Source organism: Mustelus asterias, chromosome 31 (assembly GCF_964213995.1).
Source record: "Mustelus asterias chromosome 31, sMusAst1.hap1.1, whole genome shotgun sequence".
NCBI classification, from domain to species: domain Eukaryota; kingdom Metazoa; phylum Chordata; class Chondrichthyes; order Carcharhiniformes; family Triakidae; genus Mustelus; species Mustelus asterias.
The window spans coordinates 1,824,685-1,839,648 of record NC_135831.1 but is presented as its reverse complement, the minus strand read 5'-3'; the positions used below and the strand labels follow the sequence as shown (position 1 = coordinate 1,839,648).

The 14,964-nt window shown below is 50.2% G+C and overlaps 2 protein-coding genes and 1 long non-coding RNA gene across 3 annotated transcripts in view; 1 reads left to right on the top strand and 2 right to left on the bottom strand.

Annotated features, from left to right (window-relative positions):
* The window catches only part of LOC144481616 (DNA-directed RNA polymerase II subunit RPB1-like), a 43,252-nt gene extending 41,858 nt beyond the window's left edge, over nt 1–1,394 (bottom strand). The window contains exon 1 of the mRNA XM_078200754.1: nt 1,085–1,394. Coding sequence (XP_078056880.1) covers nt 1,085–1,171 — 87 coding nt within the window. The 5' untranslated portion in view covers nt 1,172–1,394. The remainder of the gene's footprint in view (nt 1–1,084) is intronic.
* Nucleotides 1–14,964, bottom strand: part of LOC144481712 (uncharacterized) — a 240,640-nt gene that overhangs the window by 167,514 nt on the left and 58,162 nt on the right. The window lies entirely within an intron of this gene.
* Nucleotides 1,811–14,275, top strand: LOC144481727 (uncharacterized). The gene is made up of 3 exons (XR_013495762.1): nt 1,811–2,114; nt 10,336–10,575; nt 13,270–14,275. It is a non-coding gene; the product is annotated as an uncharacterized LOC144481727 (long non-coding RNA).

Sequence of the window (14,964 nt, the reverse complement as noted above, 5' to 3'; positions counted from 1 at the left end):
TCCTAAAGTGTCTGACTCCACTATCACTGCAGGCAGTCCATTCCACACCCCAACCACTCTCTGCGTAAAGAACCTACCTCTGATATCCTTCCTATATCTCCCACCACGAACCCTATAGTTATGCCCCCTTGTAATAGCTCCATCCACCCAAGGAAATAGTCTTTGAACATCCACTCTATCTATCCCCTTCATCATTCTATAAACCTCTATTAAGTCTCCCCTCAGCCTCCTCCGCTCCAGAGAGAACAGCCCTAGCTCCCTCAACCTTTCCTCATGAGACCTACCCTCCAAACCAGGCAGCATCCTGGTAAATCTCCTCTGCACTCTTTCCAGCGCTTCCACATCCTTCCTATAGCGAGGTGACCAGAACTGCACACAATATTCCAAATGTGGTCTCACCAAGGTCCTGTACAGTTGCAGCATAACCCCACGGCTCTTAAACTCCAACCCCCTGTTAATAAAAGCTAAGTAAGAAGTCTCACAACACCAGGTTAAAGTCCAACAGGTTTATTTGGTAGCAAATACCATAATGACAAATTTCAAATAGAATTACTGTCATAAGAACATAAGAAATAGGAGCAGTAGGCCATCTAGCCCCTGGAGCCTGCCCCACCATTCAAGATCATGGCTGTTCTGAAGTGGATCAGTTCCACTTACCCACCTGCCCCCCATAACCCCCAATTCCCTTACCGATCAGGAATCCATTTATTTGGTAGCAAAAACCAAATAAACCTGTTGGACTTTAACCTGCTGTTGTGAGACTTCTTACTGTGTTTACCCCAGTCCAATGCCGGCATCTCCACATCAATAAAAGCTAACACACTATAGGCCTTCTTCACAGCTCTATCCTGCAAACATAATCAAAAGCCCTGACAAGGTAGTATTACTGGCCCAAGAGAAAGAAGTCAGGTGGGGGGAGAGAAAACTTTAGCCAAGTTGAGCAAAAAGTTCTTACATACAATAGGGGCAGAATGCATTGGTCAAGAGAGCAATTTGCAATTGCATTAAAGCTTAAAAAGGGTGTTAAATTATTCTACCTAGCCAGAGAAAAAAAAATGTATATTAAGAAGGTCCAGCCACATACCATTTCATCTGGACTCAAGATACCAAACTGGACTCTTTTGATGGTGCGCAGTGGGCATGCGCTGTCTCCGGAAGGAGGTCCTTGCATGGTTCAAACTCCCAGCAGTCAAGCGGCGTCTCGTCAGTGAAGGGGGGTGGTGGGGTGGGGGGAAAGAAAACAAACCCCCTTTTTAAAAAAACCCAGCTATTAAAACCCCTACTTTTCATAAGCAAAGACTGGCATCGACTGAAAGGTGCCTCTCAGGAGTGTTTTAACTCTAACCACCCACCCCAGCCCGGCTCTCTCTCCCCTCCCTTTTTTTTCCTCCTGCACCGGGTGCGCTCAAAGCGCATCTGAAGGCTCTCCCGCTTGCGCGCCGCCTTTTATAGATTTCAGGCGGCCGCGGGCTCGCCGGGCGGCCCGCGCAGGGGCCGGAAGGCCGCCGCATGCAGATGAGGCAGCCGCAGCGCGGCCGATTGGTCGGCGGGGCGGCCGGGGGGCGGGGCCCGCGCCGCGCTGGCGCCGCTCGGCTGCTTTGCATGCATTAATTTCCGGCGGACCGGAAATACCCGAGCGCTTCCGAGAAGGGGAGGGGGGCGGGGAGCCCCGAGCTTTGGCGAGAGATGCAGAGAGTGAGGAGAAAGCGGTTCGAGCTGCGCTGTGTGCGCGCGCGCGCGGGGCGAGCGAGAGGGCCCCGCGGCCTTAGGCCGCGCTCACCGGAAGCTTCCCCCCCCCCCCCCTCCTCGCCTCAGCGGGCGGCCTCTCCGTCGACGGCCGGGCCGCCCCGCAACGGCTTTGGGCCGCCCCAGACCAGCCCGTTCCAACCTACTTCGACGGGCCCCCTTTCCCCACGCCGGCCGTCATTTCCCCTCAGCCCTCGTCGAAAAATTCGGCGCTCGGGCCAAGCCTCGGACTGTCGTAAGGGGGCGCCCGGGGTCGGGCACCGCGCGGCCGGCATGGCCCCGGCAGGAAAGCCCGCTGAAAGCCTGCCCTGCCCGCACCCTCCGGATCGGCGGCTCATCGGTCGGACGACGCCATTCCCGCCACCTGAGTAAGTGGCCCGAAGGCCTGGCTGGGCTTATCTTATCTTTGAGTGTTTTGTTTAAATAATAATAATAAATGTTGTGGAAATGCTCCCCCTCCCTCTGTGGGGATAAAATGGAGGCGAGTGAATCCTGAGGGAAGCTCTTGAGCAACAATAATCTGGTCTAAATCTGCTTTAAAAGTCTAAAAATAATGTTTAAAACACTTAATTATTTAATTAGTATTTAAAAAATGTTTTAAAATCCCCTCCAACCTTTTACAAACATCAAAATTCACCCAAAAAATCCACCCCAGCCCCAAAAAGATGTCGTAACATTTTATTCTCCTTTGGGCTGAAACTAATTTCCTGCCTGATTTAATCTTCTTGACAAAAGAAAAGGGAAAACAAACTTGGGATGAATTTAAATTGATCATGATTAACTCTAAAGAGAGACAGGCAAAACTTTTAATTTCTCAAAGCAAGAGCAAAACAAAGGGACAAAACTTTTAATTTCTCAAAGCAAGAGAAAAACAAAGGGACAAAACTTTTTTTAATTTTGGGAGGTGTGAGAGACGATTAAACACTCTGGGGGTTCGTTTGCTGTCTTTCTGGGGACGAGGAGGGGGTTTCAGATTTTCTAATGGGTTACAAGATAGTCTCGGCGGGTTTGGTTTACGGTTTAAAAACTCACTTATTCCCCCCCCCCCCCCCCAAATCAGCTCTCTATCCCCCCACTTGGCACGGTGGTCTGACTTGTCCGACAGCGTACAAAAAGAAATGACCCAATATGTGTCTTTTTTTAATGGTAGCATGGTCTCCAGAAACAGGTTAGCGGGATTGGCCATGCTAAGTTGCCCTTCAGTGTCCAAAGATGTGCAGGTTCGGTGGATTAACCCCAAAGATGTGCAGGTTCGGTGGATTAACCATGGTAAATTGCCCCATGGTGTCCAAAGATGTGTAGGTTTCGTGGATTAACCCAAAGGTGTGCAGGTTAGGTGGACTGGCCATGCTAAATTGCCTTAGTGTCCAAAGGTGTGTAGGTTAGGTAGATGGGCCATACTAAATTGCCCCTCAGTGTCCAAAGATGTGTAGGTTAGGAGGATTAACCCAAAGTTGCGCAGGTTATCATAGAAACCCTACAGTGCAGTTAGGTGGATTAACCATGGTAAATTGCCCCATGGTGTCCAAAGATGTGCAGGTTAGGTAGATTGGCCATGCTATGTTTTTTTTTAATAGTCTTTTTTTTGGAATCGAACCCAGGTCCCAGGCGCTGTGAGGCAGCACTGCTAACCACTGTGCCACCATGCAGCTCAGGTGGATTGGCTGTGCTAAATTGCCCCTCATTGTCCAAAGATGTGTAGGTTAGATGGATTAACCAAGGTAAATTGCCCCATAGTGTCCAAAGATGTGTACGTTAGGGGGATTGGCCATGCTAAATTGTCCCTTAGTGTCCAAAGATGTGTAGGTTAGATGGATTAACCAAGGTAAATTGCCCCATAGTGTCCAAAGATGTGTACATTAGGGGGATTGGCCATGCTAAATTGCCCCTCGGTGTCCAAAGATGTGTAGGTTAGGTGGATTAACCATGCTAAATTGCCCCTCGGTGTCCAAAGATAGAATCATCGTATCAGTACAGTGCAGAAGGAGGCCATTTGGCCCATTGAGTCTGCACTGACCACAATCCCACCCAGGCCCTGTTCCTATAACCCAACATATATGGTAAAGCGGCACAGTGGTTAGCACAGTGCCAGGGACCCGAGTTCAACTCCTGGCTTGGGTCACTGTCTGTGTGGCGTTTGCACGTTCTCCCCGTGTCTGCTTGGGTTTCCCCCGGTGCTCCGGTTTCCTCCCACAGTCCAAAGATGTGCTGGTTAGGTGCGTTGACTTGAACAGGCGCTGGAATGTGGCGACGAGGTGAATTTCTCAGTAACTTCATTGCAGTGTTAATGTCAGCCTTGCTTGTGACTAATAAATAAACTTAACTTTACTCTGCTAATCGCCCTGACACTAGGGTCAAGTTAGCATGGCCAATCAACCTAACCCGCACATCTTTAGACTGTGGGGGGAAACCGGAGCATCCGGAGGAAACCCACGAAGACAAGAGGAAAACTTGCAAATTCCCCACACACAGTGACCCGAGTCCCTGGCGCTGTGAGGCAGCAGTGCTAACCCACTGTGCCACCGTGCAGGTCAGCTGGATTGGCCATGCTAAATTGCCCCTTCGTGTCCAAAGATGTGTAGGTTAGTCAGGGGGATTAGGAGGGTAAGTACACATGGGGGTTACAGGGATAGGGCCTGGATAGGATTGTTGTCAGTGCAGTCTCGATTATGGCCTCCTCCTGTATTGTAGGGATTCTCGGGTCAAGTGGTTCAGAAGCTACTGGTTGTAACCACAGCAGCCTTAGGTATGCTAATGGGGTGTCGTTTTTCAATGTCCTGTTGAACAGGATGGGCCAAGGGGCACCACTGTTTTCAGGAGACTGATTTTGCCCGTTCCGTTGTTAGAATCCCTTGTCTGGGATTGTTGCAAGGTTTAGAGGATCCGTCAGTTTGCGCACTCGGGTCTTGGCTCAGTTGACAGCACTCTTAGCTTCCGCACTGAGGGAACGGTGCAGTGTCAGAGGCACTTCTTTCTGATGAGATGTTGAAACGAGCCTGCCCCCTTGTAAAAATCCCTCGGTCACTTCTCAGTGACCTGGGCCGATCTTTATTCCTCAACCAACAGCTGATCTTCTCATTACCGCATTATTTAAGGTGGCGCAGCGGCTAGCACTGCTGCCTCACAACGTCAGGGACCCAGGTTCAATTCCGGCCTCGGATCACTGTCCGTGTGGAGCTCCCTGTGTCTGCGTGGGATTCCTCCGGGTGCTCTGGTTTTCTCCCACAGTCTGAAAGATGTGCGGGTTAGGTGGATTGGCCGTAATAAATTGACTCTTGTGTCAGGGAATTAGCAGGGTAAATATGTGGGGTTATGGGAATACGGCCTGGGTGGGATTGTACTCAGTGCAGACTCGAAGGGCCAAATGGCCTCCTTTTTAAGACAAAGATACTTCCTCACGAGCCAAATGTTTGGGCCAGGTTGTGCAGAGTCCTGCTGCTTCCCCAGAGCATGGGGTGCTCCAGGATGTCCCCTATTCCAAAGCTGTGTTAGCATAGCGCACAACATTGTTAAAAGTTCTTCGGAGCGAATCACCTGGTTGTGTTCCAGGCTAGTGTGGCTCAAAGACGGATGCGTGTGGGGCATTACAAGCTGCCTTTCCTGAAATGTGTGCTTGAGAAGCTGTTCGAACACACCTGTGTGCCGTGTGGACACGTGTGACGGAGCTGGCAGTGTTCTACTTGACATCCATATACACTGCTTGACCAGAATGCGGCACGGTGGCACAGAGGTCAGCACTGCTGCCTCACAGCACCAGGGACCCAGGTTCAATTCCTGGCTTGGGTCATTGTCTGCGTGGGTTTCCTCCGGGTGCTCTGGTTTCCTCCCACAGTTCAAAGATGTGCAGGTTAGGTGGGTTTGCCGTGCTAAATTGCCCCTTAGTGTCCAAAGATGTGCAGGTTAGGGGGATTGGCCGTGCTAAATTGTTCCTTAGTGTCCAAAGATGTGTACATTAGGTGGATTGGCCGTGCTAAATTCTCCCTCAGTGTTCCCGAACAGGCGCCAGAGTGCGGCAACCAAGGGATTTTCACAGTAACTTCATTGCAGTGTTAATGTAAGCCTACTTGTGACTAATAAATAAACTCAAACTTGAAGTTGTCTCTGGATGTTCTGACATTTTGAGCAGAGAATAACACTTCCATTAGTCCTGCTTAAATGCTGTGTATTCAAGAGGCGGCTGGATATCGCACTGGGGGGCGAACGGGATCCAAGGTTATGGGGAGAAAGCAGGATGAGGCTATTGAGTTGGATGATCAGCCATGACGGTGATGACTGGCGGAGCAGGCTCGAAGGGCCGAATGGCCTCCTCCTGCTCCTATCCTCTATGTTTCTATGTATTTGTACTAACCTTGCTGTAATTCGCAAATCAAAACATTAGTTTCTTAATCATTCCGCTTTTTAGGATTTTGAAAGAAATTGATAGAAACTTTGATTGCTGAGAATCCAGAGTGGGGGATGGAGCAGAACCTCAGAATCAGAGCCTGGCCATTCTGGAGAGAAGCCGGGAAACATTCCTTCACACAAACAAACGGTGGTAGAGATGTGGAAGTCTCCCACAAAAAACCTTTGGATGCCAGGCTCATGCGATCATTTTAAATCTGAAATTAATTGTACCCTTGACTAGCTGTGGTTCTAACGTATATAGAACGAAGATGGGTAAATGGAGTTTGGATCCAGAATCAGCCATGATCTTCGTAGAAACCCCTACAGTGTAGAAGGAGACCATTTGGCCCATTGAGTCTGCACCGACAACAGTCCCACCCAGACCCTATCCCCGTGACCCCACCTATTTACCCCGCTGATCCCTCCAACCTACGCGTCCCGGGACACTAAGGGGCAATTTAGCACGGCCAATCCACCTAACCTACACACCTCTTTGGAGTGTGGGAGGAAACCGGAGCACCCGGAGGAAACCCGCGCAGACACGGGGGAGAACGTGTAGACTCCACGCAGACAGTGACCCAAGCCGGGAATCGAACCCGAGTCCCTGGTGCTGTGAGGCAGCAGGGCTAAGGCTCGAGGGTGATGACTGACCACCACCTGTTCCTGAAGTGTCTGGTCAAGCCATTCTTGTAGAAACCACGTTGGAATGGCGCAGAATGGAAATTTGCAAGGGGGAATGCTGGGAATTGCACAGCTCATCCAACAGAATTGTTTAAAAGTTTTTAAAGTTTAGTTACTAGTGTCACAAGTAGGCTTACATTAATACTGCAATGAAGTTACTGTGAAAATCCCCCTAGTCGCCACACTCCGGTGCCTGTTCGGGTAACACTGAGGGAGAATTTAGCACCTAACCAGCACGTCTTTCAGACTGCAGGATATAAAAGGGAGTGGATATGTTTGTGTCTCTGGTAGTGACCAGTTTTCCGAACTCCCGTTTTCCCCGACTATGGGATTGCACGTGTCAATCCAATTCGAACGCACCAGTTGGGCCATTTCCAATGTTTGCGATGTCCGTGCTGACCTGGACTTGCACAGAGGAAGGAGACTCTGAAACGTAGGCAGCGTCTGTTTCAAGCAGACAGGATAGACGCAGAGGGGAAAGCAGTTCTTGCATTTGTTCGACTCTCAAAACGAGGGGGCTAGAATACAAGAGCAGGGATGTACTTCTGAGGCTGGATAAGGCTCTGGTCAGACCCCATTTGGAGTATTGTGAGCAGCCTTGGGCCCCGTATCTGAGGAAGGATGTGCTGGCCTTGGAAAGGGTCCAGAGGAGGTTCACAAGAATGATCCCTGGAATGAAGAGCTTGTCGTATGAGGAACGGTTGAGGACTCTGGGTCTGTACTCGATGGAGTTTAGAAGGATGAGGGGGGGATGTTATTGAAACTTACAGGATACTGCGAGGCCTGGATAGACTGGACGTGGAGAGGATGTTTCCACTAGTAGGAAAAACTAGAACCAGAGGGCACAACCTCAGGCTAAAGGGACGATCCTTTAAAACAGAGATGAGGAGGAATTTCTTCAGCCAGAGAGTGATGAATCTGTGGAACTCTTTGCCGCAGAAGGCTGTGGAGGCCGGGTCATTGAGTGTCTTTAAGACAGAGATAGATAGGTTCTTGATCAATAAGGGGATCAGGGGTTATGGGGAAAAGGCAGGAGATTGGGGATGAGAAAAATATCAGCCATGATTAAATGGTGGAGCAGACTCAATGGGCCGAGTGGCCTAATTCTACTCCTATATCTTATGGTCTTGCGTGCACGGAGTAACATCAAGCTGGCTCTGAGGATGGAGATTCTGGTGTGTGAGACCGGCATTCTCGGCATGTTGCATGGCTGAAACGTGAACGGCTCAAGAAAGGAGACCTAGCAAGAGCTTTGTCTTTGCTGTTTGTGGCGTGTTCTAGGCATCTGGCGGAAGGACAAAACATTCTGATTGTGACCGTCCTCTCCAAGACAAATCTGTTGGCACTTAGCAAGCAGGGGTGACTTTACTGATTCGGGTGCATTCACAGGAGGCAATTCAGACAGATACCCGAGGATTTTCTGTGTGGTCAGGTAGCCAGAAGCTGCTCTAAGCTCTGCTTCGAGGATGCTTGCGAGCATGCCATGAAGGCCCGAAGCATTGACTTTCACACCTGGGCGATGCTAGCTGACGACATGGGTGGCACAGTGGGTTAGCACTGCTGCCTCACAGCGCCAGGGACCCGGGTTCAGTTCTCGGCTTGGGTCACTGTCTGTGTGGAGTCCTCTGCACGTTCTCCCCCCCGTGTCTGTGTGAGTTTCCTCCCACAGTCCAAAGATGTGCGGGTTAGGTGGATTGGCCATGCTAAATTGCCCCTTGGTGTCCAAAGATGTACAAGTTAGGGGGATTGGATATGCTAAATTGCCCCTTAGTGTCAGGGAGATTAGCAGGGTAAATATGTGGGGTTACGGGGATCGGGCCTGGGTGGGATTGTTGTCGGTGCAGGCTCGATGGGCCGAATCACCTCCTCCACTGTAGGCATTCCATTCCATTCCATGACAGGGGGATAGGATGCCACTGTGTATCGCCGTGACGATCAGTTGGTGGCAACAGGCACCGTCACCAACCCGCAGGGACACCTGATAACGGCGACGCTTGTGGCAGAGCCCGAATCCCTCACAGATTGGCCTCCATTCATCTGTCCGCAAAGGAGCGTTGTGTGAAGCTGACACTCTTCCCCCCCCAACCCATTTGGCACATGTCCCATCATCTTACCCGGATGGTGATGAAAAAGAGGTTTAGAACATTTCAGAAGGATGCGAGTCGGATCGTATCAAATCTTCTTCATGAGCCTGGCTTTACTCGAAGTAGTTTTTATCCTTGGCGAATGAGGAGGGGTTTGAATGGGGGAGATGAGCTGGATGGTTTCACCCACCTTGGTGACTGTTCCAGTGTGGCTGTCGGAATGCTGTGATTCATACATTCTTTTGGCAAAGCTTAGTTCCTAAAATAGACTCAGTCGAGGAAGCTGAACGAAGCTCTCCTTTTGTCTTTCAGACACTCTTAGAAACCATAGAATCCTTACAGCGCAGAAGGAGGCCATTCGGCCCATCGAGTCTGCACCAACAAACAATCCCGCCCCAGGCCCTATCCCCACAACCCCACCTATTCACCCTGCTAATCCCTCTAACCTACGCATCCTGGGACACCAAGGAGTAACTTAGCAATGACCAATCAACCTAACCCGCATGTCTTTGGACTGTGGGAGGAAACCCACGCAGAACCAGCTGCTGCTCCTTAACCCATAGACTGGAGACCTTGTTGCCCCTCTGCCGTTACACTCTGAGGTCCTCTTCCAAACCTGTTGGGTTTAAAGTTTTATTTATTAGAGTCACAAGTAGGCTTATGTTAACGCTGCAATGGAGTTACTGTGAAAATCCCCATGTCGCCTGTTCGGGTAACACTGAGGGAGAATTTAGCACGGCCAATGCACCTAACCAGCGCATCTTTCGGACTGAGGGAGGAAACCGGAGCACCCGGAGGAAACCCAGGCAGACACGGGGAGAACGTGCAAACTCCGCACAGACAGTGACCCAAGCTGGAATCGAACCCAGGTCCCTGGCGCTGTGAGGCAGCAGTGCTAACCCACTGTGCTGGGGGCCTGGAATGCGCTGCCAAGCAAGGTGATTGAGGCGGACATGCTGGGATCGTTTAAGACTTATCTAGATAACCACATGAAGAGACTGGGAATAGAGGGATACAAAAGAATGGTCCAGTTGGGCACACGAGCGGCGCAGGCTTGGAGGGCCGAAGGGCCTGTTCCTGTGCTGTATTGTTCTTTGTTCTTAGTACACATTTCAACTGTGTAAGCCTTATGGTTTCAGGGATCACATCTTTCCCCTGTGCCTGTTCTGAGATCTTGCCTCTTGTACTAATGTTATGGTTTGGGCTGAGCACTGTATAGTGATTGGTATAGAGAATCAAATATTTTCCCACTCTCATCTCACAAAGCAAATTATATTGGCAGCTAAAACTGGTTTTAAAGTCCTTAATTCCCATATCCATTCCTGCGATGGCGGTGTGGGAAGCTGGGTGTTCTTGATACTGCTTCAAATGATGCAGTTCTAACACAGCTGCCACCTTAGCATATCAGTACCAACCTCATTATCCCATCTGATTCCCGCAGTATTCAAAATTCGAATGATTGTCGTCTTGAATGCACTCAACAGAACATCAGCAGCCCTCTGGGCCAGAGAATTCCAAAGATGTACAGCACTCCTAATGACCTCCAGAGTGGTTTACATTCAGTGAAGTACTTTTTCAAGTTTAGCCACTGTCGTAATGTGGGAAACGAGGGCGGCTAGTTTGTGCACAGCAAGCTCCCACAGACAGGAATGTGAGGACCAGATCCGCTGCTTTTAGTGAGGTTGGTTGTGGGCTAAGACTTGGACTCTGGGTAGGTCTCCCCTCTTTGAATAGAGTCGTTGGTTCTTTGACGTGAACCTGGGAGGACTGATGGAGTCTTGATTTCACATTTCATTTGAAAGATGGCACCTCCTCAGAACCGCACTGGAGTGTCAAGTTTCATAGTCTTGAGTCTCTGGAGTGGACGTGACATCAGTCACCTCAATTTCACTGCCCCTCTCACTCACTCTGACCCCTCTCCCTCTGAACTTGCTGCACTCCATTCTCTCAGATCCGATCCTAATGTTGTCATCAAACTTGCTGACACAAGGGTGGCATTATTGTTGGCTGGCGTGCTGACCTCTGCTCAACTTCCCGACACTTTCTCCCATCTCCACCCTAGACCGTGACCCCGCTGCCAAACCATTGTGTCCAGGGCTACCACTGACCTCATATCCAGTGGAATTGTCCCTTCCATAGCCTCCAACCTCATAGTCCTCCGACCCTGAACAGCCCACTTCCTCCTGCTTTTCCAAAATCCATAAGCAAGATTGTAGTGGTTGGCCCGCTCTGTTTCTGCCCCACTAACCTTGATCTTCCCGATGTCCATTCTCTCTCTCTCTCTCTCTTCCCCCCCCCCCCCCCGATTCTGTACGTTACTTCAACAGTCTCCTGGCCCTGACCATTTCGTCCTCACTGTGGGCAGGGGTGGCACAGTGGGTTAGCACTGCCGCCTCACAGCGCCAGGGACCTGGGTTCGATTCCCGGCTTGGGTCACTGTCTGTGTGGAGTCTGCACGTTCTCCCCGTGTCTGCCTGGGTTTCCTCCGGGTGCTCCGGTTTCCTCCCACAATCCAAAGATGTGCGGGTTAGGTTGATTGGCCGTGCTAAAATTGCCCCTTAGTGTCCTGAGATGAGTAGGTTAGAGGGATTAGTGGGTAAATATGTAGGGATATGGGGGTAGGGCCCGGGTGGGATTGTGGTCGGTGCAGACTCGATGGGCCGATTGGCCTCTTTCTGTGCTGGAGGGATTCTAAGAGACTCCTTCACTTCCTACTTCCTGTAAGGACCCCATTCCATTTTCCACTTTCTCCATCTCTTGTGAAGATGTAACCTTCCAGACCAGCGATCATAGAATCCCCACAGTGCAGAAGGAGGCCATTCGGCCCATCGAGTCTACTCTAACCATAATGCCACCCAGGCCCTATCCCCATAACCCCGTGCGTTTACCCTAGCTAGTCCCCCTGACACCAAGGGGCAATTTAGTGTGGCCAATCCGCCTAACCTGCACATCTTCGGACAATCCCGATGTCTCTTCCCTTTTCCTGAACTGCGGATCCCCAACTGTGTGATCTGAGCCATTTCTGCTTTTCTCGTTCCTTCCCCTCTATCCCTGAACCATGATAGGGTTCCTCTTGTTCCTCATCTTTCACCCCTCCGTTTTCACCGGATCATTTTCCTTGCTCCAGCAGTTTCCTCGCTGCCGCCCACGTTCAGCATTCCGAAGGGACCGTTCTCCCCTCAGCACCCAGGTCCCACCCACCAGTTAACCCTGACATCCCTTTCCTTGCCAGTGACCCCCTACCTCCCCCCCCTTCTTGCCTTTCAAGGCCCGGACACTCCTTTCAAATCAAACAGCCATTTTCATGTAACTCTTTCGGGTTAGTATGCGCCATTTGTGATCTGGTCCCCTCTACACTGGGGAGACGAGATGAAGCTGGGGTGATCACGCTGTGGAACACCTTTGTTTAGTCTGTCAGCATTTATGACCCTGAACTTCCTATCACTTTTTTATTAGTGTCACAAATAGGCTTACATTAACACTGCAATGAAGTTACTGTGAAAATCCCCTAGTCGCCACACTCCGGCACCTGTTTGGGTTTATAGAAACCCTGCAGTGCAGAAAGAGGCCATCTGGCCCATCGAGTCTGCACCGACCAGAATCCCACCCAGGCCCTATCCCCATATCCCTACACATTTACCCGCCAATCCCTCTAACCTACGCATCTCAGGACACTAAGGGGCAATTTTAGCACGGCCAATCAACCTAACCCGCACATCTTTGGACTGTGGGAGGAAACCGGAGCACCCGGAGGAAACCCGCGCAGACACGAGGAGAATGTGCAAACTCCACACAGACAGTGACCCCAAGCCGGGAATCGAACCCAGGTCCCTGGCGCTGTGAAGCAGCAGCGCTGACCACTCTGCCACCGTGTCGCCCCGTTACACTGAGGGAGAATTTAACACGGCCAATGCACCCTAACCGACCCATTCTAAGTCTCCGTTCTGCTCCCACTCTGACCCCTCTGTCCTTGACCTGCTGTGGTGTTGCGCTGAAACTCGACACAAGCTCGAGGAACTGTGCTTCGTCTTCCAGCTTGGCACTCCACAGCCCTCTGGACTCTCAGCAACTTTAGACCAGAATGTCTGCCTGTTCTGTGTGCGCTTTTTGAGCTGTTGTTGTTGGCTTGTTTCCACGTGTTGCGTTCAGGTGGCTGCGATAGAGCCGCTCGCACTGTATGGCAGTTCCTTTACTATATCCATTACCACCCTCTTTTGCTTCTGCATTGTGAGCTCTTTTGTTAGTGAATCTCTCCTGCCCTCCACCCTGTCCAGTCCTTCCCCGCCTCTCCTCTTCCCCCCCCCCTATCTTTCTTCAGTTCTAATGAAAGGCCACAGACCTGCAACGTTAACTCTGTTTCTCCCTCTCTCCACAGATGCTGCTGGACCTGCTGAGTATTTGCAGTTTTGTTTTGTTTTTATTTGGACTTGTGGCCTTCCTGTTGAGAGGGGGAATGCTGCCCACTGAACTGAGACTTGAGGGAATATTTCACTTCATCCATTACACTTTATTCAACCATACTGCTAACGTTTCACCCCCAAAGTGAACATAATGGCAGAACGTCGATATGATATAATTGGGTAGAGTGTGGACACACCAAGGAGTTCATGTGCACCGTTCATGTAATCCCTATTATAGAAAGGATATTACTAAACTAGAAAGAGTGCAGAAAAGATTTACTAGGATGCTACCGGGACTTGATGGTTTGAGTTACAAGGAGAGGCTGGATAGACTGGGACTTTTTTCTCTGGAGCGTAGGAGGCTGAGGGGTGACCTTATAGAGGTCTATAAGATAATGAGGGGCACAGATCAGCTAGATAGTCAATATCTTTTCCCCAAAGGTAGGGGAGTCTAAAACTAGAGGGCAGAGGTTTAAGGTGAGAGGGGAGAGTTACAAAAGTGTCCAGAGGGGTAATGTTTTCACACAGAGGGTGGTGAGTGTCTGGAACAAGCTGCCAGAGGTAGTAGTAGAGGCGGGTATAATTTTGTCTTTTGAAAAACATTTAGATAGTTACATGGGTACGACGGGTATAGAGGGATATGGGCCAAATGCGGGAAATTGGGATTAGCTTAGGGGTTTTTAAAAAAAGGGCGGCATGGACAAGTTGGGCCGAAGGGCCTGTTTCCATGCTGTAAACCTCTATGACTCGATGATCATTCTTTGGAAGGTGGCAGGAGAAAGGGGTAGAGGGATAGGGAGGTTCTGTTGCAATTGTACAGGGGGTTGGTGAGGCCACATCTGGAGCATTGTGTGCAGTTTTGGTCTCCTTATCTGAGGAAGGATGTCCTTGTTATAGAGGGAGTGCAGTGAAGCTTTACCAGGCTGATTCCTGGGATGGTGGGTCTCTCATATGAGGAGAGACTAAGTTGGTTAGGATTATATTAAGTCACAGATAGATAGGTTTTTAGTCAATAAGGGAATTACGGGTTATGGGGAGCGGGCGGGTAAGTGGAACTGAACCCACTATCAGATCAGCCATGATCTTATTGAATGGCGGAGCAGGCTTGAGGGGCTAGGTGGCCTACTCCTGCTCCTAGTTCTTATATTCATATATTCACTGGCGTTTAGAAGAGTGAGAGGGAGAACCTCAAGATAAACTTAATTCTAACAGGGTTAGACAGGGTGGATTCGGAAAGAATGTTCCCGATGGTGGGGGAGTCCAGAACTAGGGGTCATAGTTTGAGGACAAGGGGTAAACCTTCTGGGACTAAGGTGAGGAGAAGTTTCTTCACCCAGAGGGTGGTGAATGTGTGCAATTCATTCCCACAGAAAGTAGTTGAGGCCAAAACGTTGTGTGATTTCAAGAAGGAATTAGATATCGCTCTTGGGGCTGGAGGGATATGGGGGGGAAGAGGGGGGATCAGGGAATTTGATCAGCCAGGATCAAAATGAGTGGGGGAGCAGGGGCTCGAAGGGCCGAATGGCCTCCTCGTGCTTCTATTTTTAAAACAACTGGCTTTATAAATGGTGGCAGTGTACGAAAACAAGCAGGTTTATATCCCTAAACCCTTTTAGTTATATATGACTGGTTAGGTTTCAGCTGGAGCGTTGTGTCCGGTTCTGTTGGGA